At 39.2% G+C, this 19,429-nt stretch overlaps 1 protein-coding gene across 2 annotated transcripts in view; it reads left to right on the top strand.

Moving 5' to 3' along the window:
* The window catches only part of LOC107684949 (collagen alpha-6(IV) chain-like), a 125,749-nt gene that overhangs the window by 46,261 nt on the left and 60,059 nt on the right, over nucleotides 1-19,429 (top strand). For both annotated transcript variants that reach the window (XM_016481341.1, XM_016481342.1), the window contains exon 4: nucleotides 11,558-11,635. In XM_016481341.1, coding sequence (XP_016336827.1) covers nucleotides 11,558-11,635 — 78 coding nt within the window. The remainder of the gene's footprint in view (nucleotides 1-11,557; nucleotides 11,636-19,429) is intronic.

Here is a 19,429-nt window from a genome sequence, read left to right as displayed (position 1 = left end):
GGGCCAAACTTTTTTCTCTCATGGGCCATATGTGGCCCGTGGGCCGCCTATTGAGGAACCCTGGTATAGAGTAATTGAGGCTCACTGACGTGTAGTCTTACACATACGTTTTTCCCTCATTCATTTGCTCTCATCCTGGCAGCTTACCGTTCAGGTGATCCTTCTTGGTAAAGCTGCCAAAAAAGATTCCACTACTGTGAGACATCCTTTTTTTCTATAAATAGCAGAGCTGACGGGTGAGATGCTTGCTCAAAACCTAGTGACGTGCCTATGGAGGCAGCATTTGAATTGATGCTGCCTTATAAAATACATATTTTAACCAAATTTGGAGGCAGAATTGCATGTATCTTTAGTGGTAAGAATACATTATGGTGAGCTTATGAAAAAATAAATCCAAAATGGTGAATGCAATTTTTAAAAAGGCGTATTCAATAATTATTTAATTCAGGTTCACTACTGTTTAAAAGTTTGGAGTGAGATTTATTTATTTTTATTCAGCAAGGATGCATTAAATAGAACAATAGTGACAGTAAAGAATTTTTACATAAGTGCTGTTCTTTCGAACATTATATTCATCAAGGAATCCTGAAAAAAATGCATTACGGTTTCCAGAAAAATAATAGGCAGCACAACAATTTTCAAAATGAAGAAATGTTTCTTGAGCACCAAATCGGCATATTAGAATTATTAGAATTAGAATTAAGTCTGGAGTACAGCTTTGTCATTGCAAATAAGTTACATTTTAAATATTTTAAAATAGAAAATGGTTATTTTAAATTATAATAATTTTTTGATCAATTAAATACAGCCTTGTTAAGCATAAGAGATTTCTTTCAAAAACATTACAATTATTACAAATCTCAAACTTTTAAACATTAGTGTATATTTCATTCAAAACTGATTATTTTACTCATTATTAGTAGTAATATAAGTATTGTTATTATTAGTTTGTGCTATGTTATCCTATAGCATTAGCAGATCTGAGCCTTTAGCATTAGCTAGCGGTTTTAACATGCAAGTGATATGATTTTGTGGCCCAACATGAATTTATTTTGTAATTTTGGTAACCATTCATGACCCCCTGTGTGGAATTCTCTGCAGAATGGAAAAAGGAAAAGCTCCTCCTCTTTTTGTTGCTTGCTGCTTGCACTTCAAAGAGCATTATTAGCATCCTAGCACTTAGCCTTGGAAATTACAGCCCGGAGATACGAGGCCTATACATCACCTTTCATTGGTGTGATTGCACATAAGTGGGTAATGTTCACACTGGCAGCAGTGGCACAGGCTCTCTGATATATGCACTGGATAGATAAAAACAAATAGTTGCAGTGATAAAACTAACTTTATGTATATATATAAAATTGTCTGATTGTAGCCCATAGCTCCAGTTGCAAAGGTAGTGCTGGCTGTCTTGGTCTGGCTGTAAAAGAGTCTGAATGTGAAAAATTGTAAAAGGCAGCAAAAGGTAAATGCTCAGAGTGGTGAGGAATGATGAGTCTAAATTTCAAGCATGCTAAACTTACAGTGTCAACATTGGCTGAGGAAAAACCTCAACCTGATCTGGATGTAGTCATCACTCTGGCAGTAGTGTAAAGGTGTGAAAAGGATCTATTCTGGGATCAGCAGGAAAGAATTCGCTCTGTACTGACAAAGTACATGCTCAGCTACCTTCACCCACTGTTGATTTATTACTATTGGATCATAGGAGTCATAGATCTGTGCTATGCTCAACACTTGTAGAATCTCTGTGAGACCCTCACACACAAACTCTGAGGGACCTGTTAAAGCAGTGTCCTGAAATAGGCAGGTGCTGGGGCTTGCCAGATTAGGGTGTATAGCTTCTCTCCAACCCTGCATGCCTTCAGTAAGCATGCCCAGACTTCCGCATATGATGTAATGTGCCTGTGGGCAGCTTTGTCAGTTTCAAAAGTCCAAAATGACTCGGTTGATGACATAGCCTAGTAAATCTCTCTAGTAATGGAATTGGAAGCCATATTTTGTTATGTGCCTGCCTCTGTGTCTGGGTAATATCTACAACAACCTCACTTAATGATAATTTTGATTGACTGACAAACAGTGTGTGAAAAAAATAACTTATCTTCTTAAATGATGGAGATATGTTGTTTTAAGTGCTACTGCAGCAACAATAAGTTATCTTAAAGGGATAGTTCACCCAAAATTGAAAATTACCCTATGATTTACTCGCTCACCTTTTTCTTTCAGACAAATACAATTGGAGTTATATTAAAATATAATGCTTTATAAATGGCAGTGAATGGGGGTTGAGATTTTGAAGCTCAAAAAAGTGCATCCATCCATCATAAAAAGTGCTCCACACAGCTCCGTGGGGTGAATAAAGGCCTTCTGAAGTGAACCAATGCATTTGTGTAAGAAAAATATCCATATTTACAACTTTATAAACTGTAATCTCTAGCTTCCACTAACTGTCGTACGCGCGTTCACGAGAGACTGCAGAAGCTCCAGCAAGAATATGCTAGTCTTGCGAGAAACAAGATCTTTCAGCAAAAGAACACCAGTCTTCTCTTAGAATGACAGTTAGAGGAAGCTTGACATTACGGTTTATAAAGTTGTAAATATGGATATTTTTCTTATACAAAAGCATCACTTTGCTTCAGAGGGCTTTTATTAACCCCCTGCCAGAGCCTTGTGGAGCACTTTTTATGATGGATGGATGCACTTTGGGCTACAAAATCTCAAACCCCATTCACTGCCATTATAAAGCTTGGAAAAGCCAGGACATTTTTAATAGAACTCTGATTGTATTCGTCTAAAAGAAGAAAGTCTCACCTAGTATGTAAATCATGGGGTATTTTTCATTTTTGGGTGAACTATTCCTTTAAGTTATCTTTTACAGAAAGCTGCATTATAGCCCAATGGGTGAATCCAGTTTGAAATGAATATACAAATGCATCAGTTTGCTGAAATGGGTAAATCTCGCAATAATCTTTCAATAAAATATAAGTGTCGCATTTCGCTCCTAAACCAGCAATTGAACACTATATTTTGCTAAGGTTTTTAAAAGACCATCAAGATTTTTTGCACAATTTTTGTAGTTGACCAGGTGATTAGTGGTCTACTATAAACCATAAGTGCAAACTAGCTGCAGATAATAAAAAATAAATTTTTTCTCATTACCGTAATGCAAAAATATAACAATTTAAATTGTATGTATTGTTTGTCTATTTAAAATAAATAAATAAATAAATAATGATGTGACCTGGTGAATTTCCCCCTTGTATTTTGGTCTTAGATATTTCCCAGGTGTCATCAAGTCATTGAGAAACATACACAAGCAATTATGAGTAGGCTTCAGTATTTTCTGTGATGTCATCAAGTTCATTCTGGCGTTTGAAGCATGTTGTGTGCGTTGGGATTTTTGTTTTGCTTGGATGACATCAGACATGTGTAGGTCAGGATCTGTCAGTGGGGGGCCTGGGGTTTTAAGAGCCCATCAAAACCGAATGTATATGCAGTTGATAGTAAAGGAACAGGGGGTTGTTTGGCCTGAGGTAAACTGTGAAGTACTGAGAGTTTAAACACAGCTGTGAGAATGGACACATATGACCAGCAGACCCTGAAGATACGCGTGTAGGAGCCCAGTCTGTTTCGTAGGGGGTCTGTTTAGAAAACTGCGGAAACAAGGATAAAAGGTGAAGGATAAAATAAAGGAACTCAAAAACGTGTGCATGCCAAGATGTCTGTGTGTCTTCATGTTCATCTGGTTAAAACACACAAAAAGCAAAGCATTTCCTGTCGGATGTTGAGATGACATTCTGCAGCTTGATTTGTGCTGTTTAAAATCTAGGTTTTATTGATGTGAATCTCGCTGTTTCAAGATGTTAATTAGATGTTTGTACAGGAAAAGTATGTTATAAATGGAACATGATGACAAACATTCTAGCTTACACGCTCTTTTATAGGCACCTCATCTGCAATCATGTAAATATAAACCTTGTTCACTTCTTTTGTTTTGCGGCATTTGCATTCTTGATGAGATTTATTATTCTAACCCTGCTATTTGGTCTCCCAGTGCTGAATTGTGTGAATTCCTGACCAGTTGCAATTATAGGCCTAGTAATTGAGTTTGTATATCTTTATTACATCTTTCTTATTATGTATCTTAATACTTTTCATTACATATACATTAGAGTTTTAAAGTTTGAGGCTGGTAAAGAAGTTCTTATACTTGACAAAACTGCATTTATTTGATTAAAAATTTTTTTTTTTATATCTGATTAAAAGCAGTAATATTGTGAAATAATATTACAATTTAAAATAACTGTTTTATATATTAACATATTTTAAAACGTAAAACATATTTTAAAACGTAATGTGATAATTTGTCATTTATTCTGAATAACCAGCCATCACTCCAGTCTTCAGAAATCATTCTAATATGCTGATTTTGTGCTGCTTAATATTTTTGTGGAAACCATGATGCATTTTTCAGGATTCTTTGATGAAGTTCAAAAGAACAGCATTTGTTTGAAATAGATTTTTTTTGTAACAACGTGAAAGTCTTAAAGTATTTATTTTTAAAAAACCTTACTAACCACAAACTTTTGAATGCTAGTCTACATTATATCAAAATATTCAAGAGAATTTAATATTCTTAATTATAAAACATAAATTTAATCCTTCTGTCATGTTTTTAAAAAAACCTTTTAACCATCATAAAATCACTTTCGCACACACTCTTAATTAATTTAAATTCATAAATGTGTTGAACATTTATCTTGACTTTATTATTAAAGGGAGAAAAAAATTATGTGTTAGAACTTGGAAGTGTAACAGAAACAAAATGCAAATACTGTGTATTTTTGTAAAGACAGACAGGTGAAGCATTTGTACATCAGATTCATGTCCCAGTATTTTTTATTTGCTCTGTTCTCTGGGCTGTGCCATTTGTCAGAGGAGCTCATCATCAGTCACAGGAGAGCAAGATAAATGTCCCTTCTCTTACGTCCTTTCCCTTTCTTCTCCTGTGGTTTTTTCAGTCTTGTTTTCTGTTCTGTCATGCACTGATATGGATGGATTGATTGATGACAGCAGATGATGGAGGGAATGTGAGCAGACAAACATCTCTTAACCCTGAGAGGAAACTGGAGGTTAACCTCTCTCAGAGTCTGTGTGTGGCCTCTGGGTTTCTCAAATGTACATGTATGCATATGCCAGTGAATCTTAAGCCTTTTAGGGTCTTTGTTTGTGCATGCTGTGTTGTTGCCCAAGGGTGACCAAACATCCCAATACAACCATAGCAGTCCTGATTTCACAAGTCAGAATCACAGTCATGATATGCTTTATTTGAATTGTTTGATTTTACCCTTATGTGTACAGTTCATCTTATTCTGCGCACACATTTATTGCTGTGGGTGCAAATAACTGAAAGTATATGGATGATGCTTTGCATATGACTTTGAAGTTAAGGAGGTGTAATATGTAAAATGTGTAAATGGATCCTGTCCTTTTGCCTGCAGGGCTGTGTGTGTGTGTGCTTAGAGATTTCGCCTTAAGTTGCACTGTTCTGCTCCAAATAGCTCAATTCATTTCCACTGAACAAGCTGCAAAGGAATGTCAAGGTGTGCTATTGAGAGGGGCTTGTTGCTCCTTGTAGTGGAGGTTTGCTTAACTTAAAGGAGAGGGGCCTAGAGTCACATACTGTATATGGCGTATGTTTTCACTTCTCACCAGGTGGGTTAAGCATCCTTAAAAGAGGGGGACAAAGGTGGCGGATCTCCCCAGGGACAGGATCAGCCATTTAAAATTGAGAGAGGGGTGTTGGATTATCCTTCTCCCCTTTCTGCATTTCCACCTGCTGTCCGCTTTAATCTGTTAGGTAGTAGTTATAGAATAGAGTAATTCCTTGACACTAAACTTTGCACCATATGTCCGTGTGCCAGTCAAGACCCATAAGTCTACAGGTCAGCTGCTTTTTTGTCATTTAAAGGGTTAGTTCACTCAAAAATGATGTTCAGGATAAAGCGTGCGCATGCTGAATGTAAACAACGCTGGCGGAAGATGGTAACTCGGGGAGAAGAATCACTGAATAAATTATGTTATTATTGTTTTCTTTGCACACAAAAAGTATTCTCGTAGCTTCGTAAAATTACGGTTGAACCCCTGATGTCACATGGACTATTTTACAGATGTTCCTGCTACGTTTCTGTGCGTTGATCGTGGTAATATCCTTGGTGTCTATGGAGGCTCAGAGAGCTCTCAGATTCCATCAGCGGGCAGAATTCAGTAAGGAGACAGCTGTAGGGAAAAAGCTGTTCCTAAGTCTGTTGGTCCTTGTCCGGAGGCTCCTGAAGCGCCTCCCGGAGGGCAGGAGGTTAAACAGTCTATGGTCAGGGTGAAAGGAGTCCTCAAGAATGCTGCGAGCTCGACGTAGACCGCGTTTCCTCTGGATGTCCTCAATAGCAGGAAGTGGTGTCCCTGTGATGCGTTGGGCGGTTTTCACCACCCTCTGCAGTGCCTTGCGCTCGGCAACTGAGCAGTTCCCATACCAGACTGTGATACAACTGGAAAGGATGTTCTCGATCGCACACCGGTAGAAGTTCACCAGGATGGCTGAAGACAACTGGTTCTTCTTCAGTGTCCTAAGGAAGAAGAGGCGCTGGTTAGCCTTCTTGACCAGGCTGGAGGTGTTTGTGGTCCAGGACAGGTCCTCCGAGATGTGGGTTCCCAGGAACTTGAAGCTGGAGACACGTTCAACAACTGTCCCGTTAATGTGGATGGGGTCATGCGTGTTTCCTTTCTTCTTCCTAAAGTCCACAATAAGCTCCTTTGTCTTACTGGTGTTAAGGAGCAGGTTGTTGTCAGCGCACCATGCGGCCAGGTGCTGTACCTCCTCCCTGTAGGCAGTCTCATCATTGTCTCTGATGAGGCCAATCACCGTGGTGTCATCTGCAAACTTGATGATGGAGTTGGATCCATGCACAGGCCTGCAGTCGTGGGTGTAGAGGGAGTAGAGGAATGGGCTCAGCACACAGCCCTGTGGTACGCCGGTGTTGAGTGTGATGGTGGTGGAGCAGGTGTGGCCTGACCTAACATGCTGAGGGCTGTTAGTCAGAAAGTCCATAATCCAGTTGCAGAGGGAGGTGTTAATGCCCAGGTCTCCAAGTTTAGTGGTCAGCTTGGAGGGAATGACAGTGTTAAATGCTGAGCTGAAGTCAACAAACAACATCCGTACATATGTGTTGTTATTGTCCAAGTGTGTGAGTACCGAGTGCAGCACTGTGCTTACTGCATCCTCTGTGCTCCTATTGCTACGGTAGGCAAATTGGTGTGGGTCCAGTGTGGGTGGGAGGCAGTTCTTGCTTTGAGCTAGGACCAGTCGCTCAAAGCAAATAGGTGTGATAGGTGTGAGTGCTACGGGGCGGTAGTCATTCAGGCACGTCGGGGAGGAGTGTTTCGGCATGGATGTGGCAATGGATGTGGACTTAAAGCATGTTGGCACAGTTGCTTGGGTGAGGGACAGGTTGAAAATGTCTGTGAAGACCCCTGCGAGCTGCTCTGCACATGCCCTAAGCACACGTCCAGGAATGCCGTCGGGGCCAGCAGCCTTGCGTGCGTTGATCTGGCTCAATGCAGTGTAGACATCTGTGGAGGTGAGTTTGAGGGGTTGGTGGTCTGCTGGATCTTGGATCTTGGTGGCCGTCTCCTTGCTGTCACTGTCGAAGCGAGCATAAAAGTCATTCAGCTCGAAGAGACGTCAGACGTCTGTGACCGTTGGAGTGGAGTTGCTTGGCTTGTAGTCACTGATGACCTGGATGCCCTGCCACATGCGTCGGGGGTCAGAGTTGGAAAAGTGTTCCTCTACCTTTAGCTTGTAGCAGTACTTGGCCTTTTTGATGCCCCTCCTCAGGTTAGCCCTGGATTTGCTGTAGGCCTGAGCGTCATCTGATCTGAAGGCAGCGTTGCGGGCTTTCAGCAGGTGTCGCACCTCCTTGTTCATCCATGGCTTCTGATTAGGGTATGTTGTGATCTGTTTCTCTGTTGTAACACTGTCAATGGTGGTATTGATGTAATCCATTACAGAGGAGGTATAGATATCAATGTCCGTGTGAGAGTCACAGGCAGCCTGAGAAGCAAACATATTCCAGTCCGTGTATTGAAACCTGTCCTGAAGTAAAGCGTCTGCTCCTGTTGGCCACACTTTGATGGTCCTCATTGATGGCTTCACACGGTTGATGAGGGGTGAATACTTAGGGGTGAGAAACAAAGAAAGGTGATCAGACTGTCCCAGGTGGGGGAGGGGGGTTGCGATGTAAGCTCCATCAATGTTTGTGTAAACATGATCCAAAGTTTTGTCTCCTCTAGTGTGGCAGGAAACATGCTGATGAAATTTGGGGAGCACTGTCTTTAAGTTGGAGTGATTAAAATCACCCGCGACAATAAATGCAGCCTCCGGGTGAGCGGTCTGTTGTTTACTAATGGCCGCATGCAGTTCGTTCATAGCAAGCTTGGCATTAGCATCCGGTGGAATATAGGCTGCAGTTATAATGGTGGAAGTGAACTCCCGTGGCAGATAAAAAGGTCTACACTTAACCGTGAGAAACTCTAGGTTAGCTGAGCAGTGTTTCCCAACAATGACAGAGTTCGTACACCAAGCTTTGTTAACATAAATGCACAATCCTCCGCCTCTGGTCTTGCCGGAGTCATCTGCCGTCCTATCTGCCCGGAGCGTGTAGCGTCCGGCTAGCTCAATAGCATTATTGGGTACGTCGCTGTGTAGCCATGTTTCTGTGAAAACCATGACGTTGCAATCCAAAAGTCTCTTACTGTGGGTGATGCGAAGTCGTATCTCATCCATTTTGTTCACCAATGACCGCACATTAGCGAGGAAAATGCTGGGTAAAGAATGTATATTTGAGAGGAGCTTGTTTATCCAATTCAACCAGTCAAATTTCAAGAATATCTTTGCATTTTCTATAATTATTTTTTTATTATTATTAGAAAATGTAAGGAATCACTTTCAGAAAAAAAATAGAAATACACAAAGAAATATAATAATAGAAAATTTGGTTTCCATGATTGTTTTGTGTATGTGTTTGCCTTTTTCTGCAGTCAGACTAAGGTCAGTATTTGGTCAGGATTTGTCTTGCGTGATATATGATTTTTTCCCCCTCTCTCTCAGTCCCTACTTCTATCTGAATCCCTCTCTGCAGATTTTCTGGCCTGTTTCTGTCAGAGCAATTAGTGGTAAACAGGAGATCAGTAGAAGAGAGGCGAGGCCTGTCCAGGGCAATCCTGGCTTTCTAACCTACTTTTTACTGGTTTCCTCTCATGTACCCCATTTTTTTTATCCGCACTCATTCTCTTACTCCTGCTTTCACTCTCTTTATATCCCTCCATTATTTGCCTGAGCCAAAACCTCACAGAAAAAATGTGGTCACAAGTTGGAAAAGTCGCAGGCTTTGTGGAGTCATGTGATGTTCTGAGTGGAGACAGGTTTCACAGGGGGCCTTACATCACCTACACTCACTCACACACACACACACACACACACACACACACACACACACAGACGCTGTACACACATGCCCTCTCTGATTAGTAAATAAGATCTTGGTTATCAGTTTAAGACCTTTGAGGTTTTTTTCTAGATGGCTGTCCAAACACCCCTGACCCTTTGGGCAAGTACCCACTGTCCAAGACCTCATGGGGCCCTCATCCCCGCTTGTCTGCACCTTTTCATCCTTTAATCAAAGTGAAATGCTATCCAGTGACCTCTGAACTCCAGCAGGGGAGGACCACTTAAAAGACCCTTATATGTGCAGCTTTCATTGATCACATTATTCACAGGTCTTCTGAATGAAGGGGATTGGATTTCACAGAGCTTGTCCTACAGGTTAAGAAAGGACATGTTGTTGCATAGAATCTGAATTTGTTTATGTGCATATAATGTTTCTTGTGCTAAATGAAGAATGAGCAAAATAATCACATTACAACCCCAAGCCATATCTACAGACCAGTAGCCAGTACACTTAATAGTAATATTAATAACACTATGTATAAATGTTTTGTGTGTTATGGTATCTGGTTAGCTAATGACCCAACAAATGTATAGGTATTTTTAAAATGAAATGAATAATTTTATTCATTTAGAGCATTAAGCTGATTAAACTAGATTAAAGGCAATTACTTTATATTAAAGATTTTTTTCTAAATAAAACTGAGTAATGGCTGCTGAAAATTCAGCATTACCATCACAAGGATAAATGTGACCCCGGACCACAAAACCAGTCTTAAGTTGCTGGGGTGTATTTGTAGTAATAGCCAAAACATTGTATGGGTCAAAATTATCGATTTATCTTTTATGCCAAAAATCATTAGGATATTAAGTAAAGATCATGTTCCATGAAGATATTTTGTAAATTTCCTACTGTAAATATATTAAAACTTAATTTTTGATTAGTAATATGCATTGCTAAGAACTTCATTTGGACAACTTTAAAGGCGATTTTCTCAATATTTAGATTTTTTTTGCACCCTCACATTCCAGATTTTCAAATAGTTGTATCTCGACCAAATATTGTCCTCTCCTAACAAACCATACATCAATGGAAAGCTTATTTATTCAGCTATTGCGAAAAATTGACACTTATGACTGGTTTTGTGGTCCAGGGTCACAAATGACATTTTAAAATATATTCAAATAGAACAGTTATTTAAAATTGTATTAAATTATAATTTTACTGTATTTTTAATCAAATAAATGCAACACTTAACAAAAAAACTTACCAACCCCAAACTTTTGAACAGTATGCATTTGCATTTGGCAATGAAATATTAGAGTCTGTTCAAATACTGTATAAATATAGTAGGTTGGGGGCTTTCAGAGAAAAAAAACAGCATTTAAAAGAGATAGATGATTGGGAAGGGTGAAACAAGCATGCTTTGGAATGTGATCTCAGCATGGGGCGAGGGGACAATAGAGCTCATATGTATCTTTGTGTGTGTGTGTGTGTGTGTGTGTGCGTGCGTGCGTGCGCACGTGGTGTGCGTGTGTGAGCGCTCTATAGTAAAAAGGTTTAGGTTTATCATTTGGGATGTATAGGGTAACTAATCGTCTTTGCCAGTACTATGAACAGAATGACCTCTAGTCCCTGTTTTCCTTTTTTAAGTTTTTGTGAAGTAGATCTTTTGGTATGCTGTACCAGAGGCTAAAATCAGAGCAGGACAAAAAATTGTCTTTTGTTCCTCTGTGAGATCACATACCACTTACTGCTGTCCAGGTGATCTTCTCTAGCCTGTGGGGAGACAAACAGATCAATCCTACACTGACAGTCACTTTCACAAACGACGCTACAACTTCTTGCTGTTACACACGTCCACAAATACTGAGAATTAGTAGATGCTGATATCATTTCATTGCAGTTTTGAAAAGAGAATGTACATTGATCAATGATGTAATCTCTGTATAACTTACCAGTCTTTTCCGAGTACAGTTTTCTTTGTACTGTATTGACGTATGACTTTGACAGTAGTACAGGATGTAATCTTGTCTCTTTATGTGCTTTTGTGTGTGCAGGGATCAAAGCTGCAGGAGCCGTGTGCAGGCCGGGACTGCAGTGGACCGTGCCCGTGTTTGCCCTTAAAGGGTAGCAGGGTGAGTGATGAGGAACTCTGTTTGCCAATGTTGAGACTGTTTATACCACTCTTTTGACCTCATCCAGTATATCATACATCACTGTTAACTGCAAATTTACCTTCAGAGCTGCACGTGCCTTCTGACTCACACACACAAACACATCTCTCATGTGCCAGGTAGACGCATGAATGAAAATCAACCGAAGAACGTATATCTAGACATTCATATCTTTCTTTTTATTTTTTAATCACGAATTTCAAACATTATTCTATTTTATTCTCACTGCAATCTCATTGACACACTAGATATAGAAACAGAGCTCAAGAACAAACATAGAGCAGGTCACACAGTCAAGAGTTCATTGTTCAAACCAAACTGATATGTGTCTCAAATGCCCTGTTCACACATACCGCTGGAGGTCACAAGGTCACTGTACTGTTAGTTGGTCGTTGCCTGGTCATAGCTTGTCATCAGTCTGATCATATATGAGATGTATTACAATTTGAAATAGGATGCCTTTGTATTTTGACAAGATTTCAGATTAACTTTGACAAGAAATACGTTTTGTTGGGCACACCCACATCACATTACTCATGTGATTGCTATTTTAATCACAAAACATAGACTTTGTTCACTGATAGCTGGAATCAGATTTTTAGGCACAATTAACACAAGTCTCCCGCACTGTATAAGAGTGCAACACTGTATAACACTAGAGTGTGTTATACAGTGTTGCACTCTTATACAGTGCGGGAGAACTTATTGGTAAAGTACAAGTCTTTACAATGCTTTAATCAAGAGCAGGAATAGAAATATTCATACCTCATAGATATAGAGTTTCAGCTCACTTAAGGTTGCCAATCACAGAGATGTGAGACATTGTGCAGGAGTGAGAGAGATGGGTGTTTGCCAAGAAGACATGTCTCCTGACTTTGGAGTTTATCCAGGCCACTGTTGAGTCCTGCTCACTCACACCCAGTGTGCCATGACTGATAGTTGATTTTACTGATTTGTTTACAGCAAAGTCTTTCAAAATCATACATTGGGATTTGCATGCAATCACAGACTGTATCTTTCTAGAACTGCTTAATGGAAACCTTTCTAAAAAGACCATGACATTTCTTTGGTTGGTTGAATATGCTCTACTGTTCAAAGTTTGGGGTCACAAAGGTTTTATTTCAGTAAAGAAATTAATGCTTTTATTCAGCAAGGATGCATTACATTGTGCTAAAGTGACAGTAAAGACTTTTACATCGCTACAAAATATTTCTATTTCGAATAAATGCTGTTCTTTTGAACTTTCTAATCATCACAGAAAAAAATATCAGTGTCCTCAAAAATATTAAGCAGCACAGCTGTTTTCACCATTGATAATACATTGATAATAATAAGAAATGTTTCTTGAGCCCTAATTAATCATATTAAATGATTTCTGAAGGATCATGTGACACTGAAGAATGGAGTAATAGCTGAAGAAAACTCAGCTTTGCCATCACAGGAATAAATTACATTTTAAATATATTAAAATACAGTTATTTAAAGTTAATGTTAAAATATACTGTTATTTAATGTTAATGTTATTTATTTAAAAAAAAAAAATTTAAATGCAATATTTCACTATATTACCATTTTTACTGTACTTTTGATACATAAGAGACTTCTTTCAAAAACATTTCAAAATTTTACTGACCCCAAATTTTTGAAAAATTCATTAAAGGGTTAGTTCACCCAAAAATGAAAATTCTGTCATTAATTCCTCACCCTCATGTTGTTCCAAACCCCTAAGACCTTTGTTCATCTTTGGAAAACAAATTAAAATATTTTTGATAAAATCTGAGAGCTCTCTGTCCCTCCATAGACAGCAAAGAAAACAATAATTGGCTGTCTATGGAGGGTCAGAGAGCTCTCAGTTCTCACTGCAATCTCATTGACACACTAGATATAGAAACAGAGCTCAAGAACAAACATAGAGCAGGTCACACAGTCAAGAGTTCATTGTTCAAACCAAACTGATATGTGTCTCAAATGCCCTGTTCACACATACCGCTGGAGGTCACAAGGTCACTGTACTGTTAGTTGGTCGTTGCCTGGTCATAGCTTGTCATCAGTCTGATCATATATGAGATGTATTACAATTTGAAATAGGATGCCTTTGTATTTTGACAAGATTTCAGATTAACTTTGACAAGAAATACGTTTTGTTGGGCACACCCACATCACATTACTCATGTGATTGCTATTTTAATCACAAAACATAGACTTTGTTCACTGATAGCTGGAATCAGATTTTTAGGCACAATTAACACAAGTCTCCCGCACTGTATAAGAGTGCAACACTGTATAACACTAGAGTGTGTTATACAGTGTTGCACTCTTATACAGTGCGGGAGAACTTATTGGTAAAGTACAAGTCTTTACAATGCTTTAATCAAGAGCAGGAATAGAAATATTCATACCTCATAGATATAGAGTTTCAGCTCACTTAAGGTTGCCAATCACAGAGATGTGAGACATTGTGCAGGAGTGAGAGAGATGGGTGTTTGCCAAGAAGACATGTCTCCTGACTTTGGAGTTTATCCAGGCCACTGTTGAGTCCTGCTCACTCACACCCAGTGTGCCATGACTGATAGTTGATTTTACTGATTTGTTTACAGCAAAGTCTTTCAAAATCATACATTGGGATTTGCATGCAATCACAGACTGTATCTTTCTAGAACTGCTTAATGGAAACCTTTCTAAAAAGACCATGACATTTCTTTGGTTGGTTGAATATGCTCTACTGTTCAAAGTTTGGGGTCACAAAGGTTTTATTTCAGTAAAGAAATTAATGCTTTTATTCAGCAAGGATGCATTACATTGTGCTAAAGTGACAGTAAAGACTTTTACATCGCTACAAAATATTTCTATTTCGAATAAATGCTGTTCTTTTGAACTTTCTAATCATCACAGAAAAAAATATCAGTGTCCTCAAAAATATTAAGCAGCACAGCTGTTTTCACCATTGATAATACATTGATAATAATAAGAAATGTTTCTTGAGCCCTAATTAATCATATTAAATGATTTCTGAAGGATCATGTGACACTGAAGAATGGAGTAATAGCTGAAGAAAACTCAGCTTTGCCATCACAGGAATAAATTACATTTTAAATATATTAAAATACAGTTATTTAAAGTTAATGTTAAAATATACTGTTATTTAATGTTAATGTTATTTATTTAAAAAAAAAAAATTTAAATGCAATATTTCACTATATTACCATTTTTACTGTACTTTTGATACATAAGAGACTTCTTTCAAAAACATTTCAAAATTTTACTGACCCCAAATTTTTGAAAAATTCATTAAAGGGTTAGTTCACCCAAAAATGAAAATTCTGTCATTAATTCCTCACCCTCATGTTGTTCCAAACCCCTAAGACCTTTGTTCATCTTTGGAAAACAAATTAAAATATTTTTGATAAAATCTGAGAGCTCTCTGTCCCTCCATAGACAGCAAAGAAAACAATAATTGGCTGTCTATGGAGGGTCAGAGAGCTCTCAGATTTAATCAAAAATACCTTAATTTGTGTTCCGAAGATGAACAAAGGTCTTAGGGGTTTGGAATGACATGAGGGTGAGGAATTAATGACAGAATTTTCATTTTGGGGTGAACTAACCCTTTAAACTATTATTACCATGATACCATTACCATGGTCACTTTAACACACACGCACACAACATAATCTTATTTTAATGACTTTCTCAAATACCGATCAATGATTCATCAGGCACATGTGATGCTGGTCAAACCACAGCACACCAACGCCCACAAACCATAAATACACAGACAAACTGTGGTTAATGATGTACTTTTATATGGCGCAGATTAAAACCACAGTATGAGATGACTGATAAAAAATAAAACTGTGTGAGTTCTTGTGTGTGTTGTATGTCTCAAATCATCAACATCCCTTTGATGTCAATTTTAAAGTCTTTTTACATAAAGAAATTAATACATTCACATGAGAAGAAGCTCTTGTTTTTCTGAATACAAAAGCATGGTGCCCCTGATCGTGGCCAACATGTTTGGGTCATCTGACCTCGTGACAATAATGTAGTAACTATTTTTTTGGCATGTCAGTTTGCCTTTTTCCTTCTTTCTGCATTTTTTCCCTGTTTTTCCTGTTGAGAGTTCAGAGTAAACACTTGCTTCACAAGCACACAAAGACATGCACACACATAGTCAGAATGCAAGCGCATCATATCACATCCATTCCATCATCCCTGGAGCATGCCAAGATGTTGGCACACAAAACAGAACTGCTCTCAAGGTCAGATTTATGGTTACTTGTGTTCCATTCACACCTCCAAGATGAGAGTTGTATTTTATGAGCATGAGCGCACACATGCCAATCATAGCCACCTATGAGGAGCCGTACAAGCCATAATTCATTCTGGCACTCTCACACACTTATATTCTCCTTTCACATACATATATTCTTGCTTTCACACACTTTCATTCTCCTTTCACATACATATATGTTTGCTTTCACACACTTACATTCTCCTTTCACATACATATATTTTTGCTTTCACACACTTACATTCTCCTTACACATGCATACATTTCTACTCTCACACACACATACATTCTCCTTTCACATACACATATTTTTTTGCTTTCACATACTTACATTCTCCTTTCACATGCATACATTTCTACTCTCACACACACATACATTCTCCTTTCACATGCTGTGTGAGAGAGAGTATAGTGGAAACGGAAGGAGTATAGTGGAAACGGAAGGCAGGTCAGGCGCGATCAGGGTCACCGGGACAGGTCATGATCAGCATGGCTGACGTAGATGAGGCGGCCGCATAAGTATTTCAGCAAGCTATTTGGATTTAAAAATATATATATATTATCATCGTGAAAAGGTTACGTTACATGGCCTCGTCCCTTGAGCGAGTTGTGATTGAGGACGCGGGCTAAGCCTCAGTCGAGTTGCCAGATACACGCATTATAAGCGTCTACGGATTTTTTTTCCCGGAGTGTCTAGTTACACTAAGTGCAAATAGCCCGCCTTGTTGATAGAGGCTATTTACAGTAGCTCCACCCACAAATGTGTTATAAGGATAGTCAACATTATAAAAGACGGCGCTTAATTGTTAGCTTCAGTGGCGTAGATGGTAAAGCGCGCACCGTGGTCTTTTTGACGCGATCGACCCGGGTTCCCTCCCTACACCTACCCTAACCCTACCCGATACTTTATTTTCAACTTTTTGATTGTTTCCTTCATTTTTATTGAAAATAAATGCGTTTCTGATGTGATATGAGATTTGAAAAGGAAGAAAAAAAGTTCGGTAAAAGGCTGATTCGAACCCGGGTCGATCGCGTCAGAAAGACACGGTGCGCGCTTTACCATCTACGCCATTGAAGCTAACAAGAATATATGTATGTGAAAGGAGAATGTAAGTGTGTGAGAGTGCCAGAATGAATTATGGCTTGTACGGCCCCTCATAGCCACCTACATGGTTTCCATGTGCAACTACATGACAGTGATAAGACATAATCTTGAGAAATCAGCAGTTGTTTTGCTGTTTGGAACCACAAACTCTAATTAAACAAGCATGAGGACAAACAAAGGGAAACGTTGCCACATCCTTTTCTGATATAAACATTGACACATGCTTACAACATGATTTATTTGAAGTAATGCAGGGTTTTCCACAGGCAGGGGCGACGATAAATAACCATAAAAGAAAGAACAGGATGTTTCCACTTGCTTTAGTCTGCTAGTATAATTTCAGTATCAAGTGTGGAGGAAGATACTGTAGTAGTGTTTATTTTCATAGTTATTGAAAGAACAGAACTCAAAGCTTTCTTTCTTTTGGCCTTGAGTCGCTCAGGGTTTGACATGCATGTTTGGTGCGGCAGTCAAGCATGGTTAATATACAACATAAACCCATTGCATTAGTGCAAACGCATACCACAAGTAGTTTAACATCAGTGTACCCATGACAGAGATCTCGTGACCCAGTAGGCCTTGCTCTGTCAGTGTCTGAGCCCTTGCAACTCAATGCACCCAGCCCTGACTCAAAGTGGGCACAGTGTCAAGTCTGAATTGAGCTGCAGTCAGTGTCAGAAAAAATCGGTGTGGTTGTTTAGCTACCTATGGTGCCCATTGCCGTTACCTTTGATTCCAGTAATCCATCGACACAAAAGACACGGCCAGAGTGGGTAAACCATCTTTGAGCCTGACTTCACCACCACCAATAGAGCTGTGGCCCCCAAAAACAACAGGAGCCAATGTGATGCAATGCAAAGTGAGTGAGCTCTGAAAAGTGCAGTCAGCCGTACTGGGAATGTCTGCTTCAGAGGAGTGCAAAAACAGACAGAGAGAGAACGGGAGAGTTTATCAGTTAATCATACATTTATTTGCACCACCAGTTAGGGGCAAAATATGCAGAATAATGCTGAATTTAAGTTTAAATAATTGTTAATAACAAAAAAACAGAGGCAGTTGGAGGGATAAGGACAGAGCACAGCCTTTATTTGACTACTTAACAACATATACATTAGGGCTGTACATTTTTTCCCTTTATTGCAAACCACCACAAAGAATTTGAAATTTAATACATAGAGACTCCCATACCTTCTAGGTGAAACCCTATGCAAACCTAGCTGCAAGGTATGTGAAAGTACAAAAAGCTAACCAGTGGGGCACATTGCTTCATGTGAACATATATTGTATGTCACATGCATGAAATGTTTTGTTTTTGTAAGCTACTGCTAATAGTTTCATATATACACTATGTTCAAAAGTTTAGGGTCGATAAGATTGTTAAAGGGGTCATATGATGTTGCTAAAAAGAACATTATTTTGTGTATTTGATGTAATGAAATGTGTTTATGCGGTTCATAAACATAATTTTCCACATACTGTACATTATTGTTTCTCCTCTATGCCCCGCCTTTCTGAAACGCGTTGATTTTTACAAAGCCCATCGGTCTGAAAAGCGAGGTGTGCTCTGATTGGCCAGCTATCCAGTGCGTTGTGATTGGCCGAATACCTCAAGCGTGTCACTTACTATACTGTGATGCCCTGTCCGGCTGGAGCGACGAGTCAAAACCAATAAAACCCATTATAAACTAGGCATTTGTTGCATCCAGTGGGGACATAATTACGGATTATAATGACTTATACTGTCTTTTTACGCGTTGCGTTGCATCGCGCCGCGTAAACATAAAACCATGTCTGCATTTGTGATCGGAGAAATGACAAACTTCAAGCGCTACACTACACTGCTCAAAACTCGCGTTTGAATCATCAGTGGCAAATCCTTTAAATATGAAAACGTGCTTACAGTCTGTGAGTCAGAACAGCCGGCATTGTAGTCTACTCTCCCAGGATCAGGAAACGGTCCTCCATAAAATGCGCTGCACACATCTGAATATTTGGGTTGAAGTGTTCTGGAACAGTGTTGTAAATACAACTTAACCACTGATTTCTAGTCGTGTCCTCTTTTGGAAGGCCAAACAAAGTAGTTTCGCTTTCACAACGAAACACAGCGTCACACACGGCGGGCTAGAGTGAGGAACGGCCGGCAGATTCAACGAAGGAGCATAGCATCAAGTTGATGCATTCCCTCAGCGACCAGCACGGATCAGCTCTAGGCTAGGATATCGTCCTCTTTTGGAAGGCCAAACAAAGTAGTTTCACTTTCACAATGAAACACACAACGCCTTCACGACATGGCGGTAGCGGCGACAAAAATACTACAGCGAGAATAAAAGTTACGCCTTCTTTCTTTGCGTGAACATTTGGG

This window comes from Sinocyclocheilus anshuiensis, unplaced genomic scaffold (assembly GCF_001515605.1).
Source record: "Sinocyclocheilus anshuiensis isolate Anshui unplaced genomic scaffold, SAMN03320099.WGS_v1.1 scaffold49, whole genome shotgun sequence".
NCBI lineage: Eukaryota > Metazoa > Chordata > Actinopteri > Cypriniformes > Cyprinidae > Sinocyclocheilus > Sinocyclocheilus anshuiensis.
The sequence above is the reverse complement of the archived record's forward strand: the minus strand, read 5'-3'. Positions and strand labels throughout refer to the sequence as shown.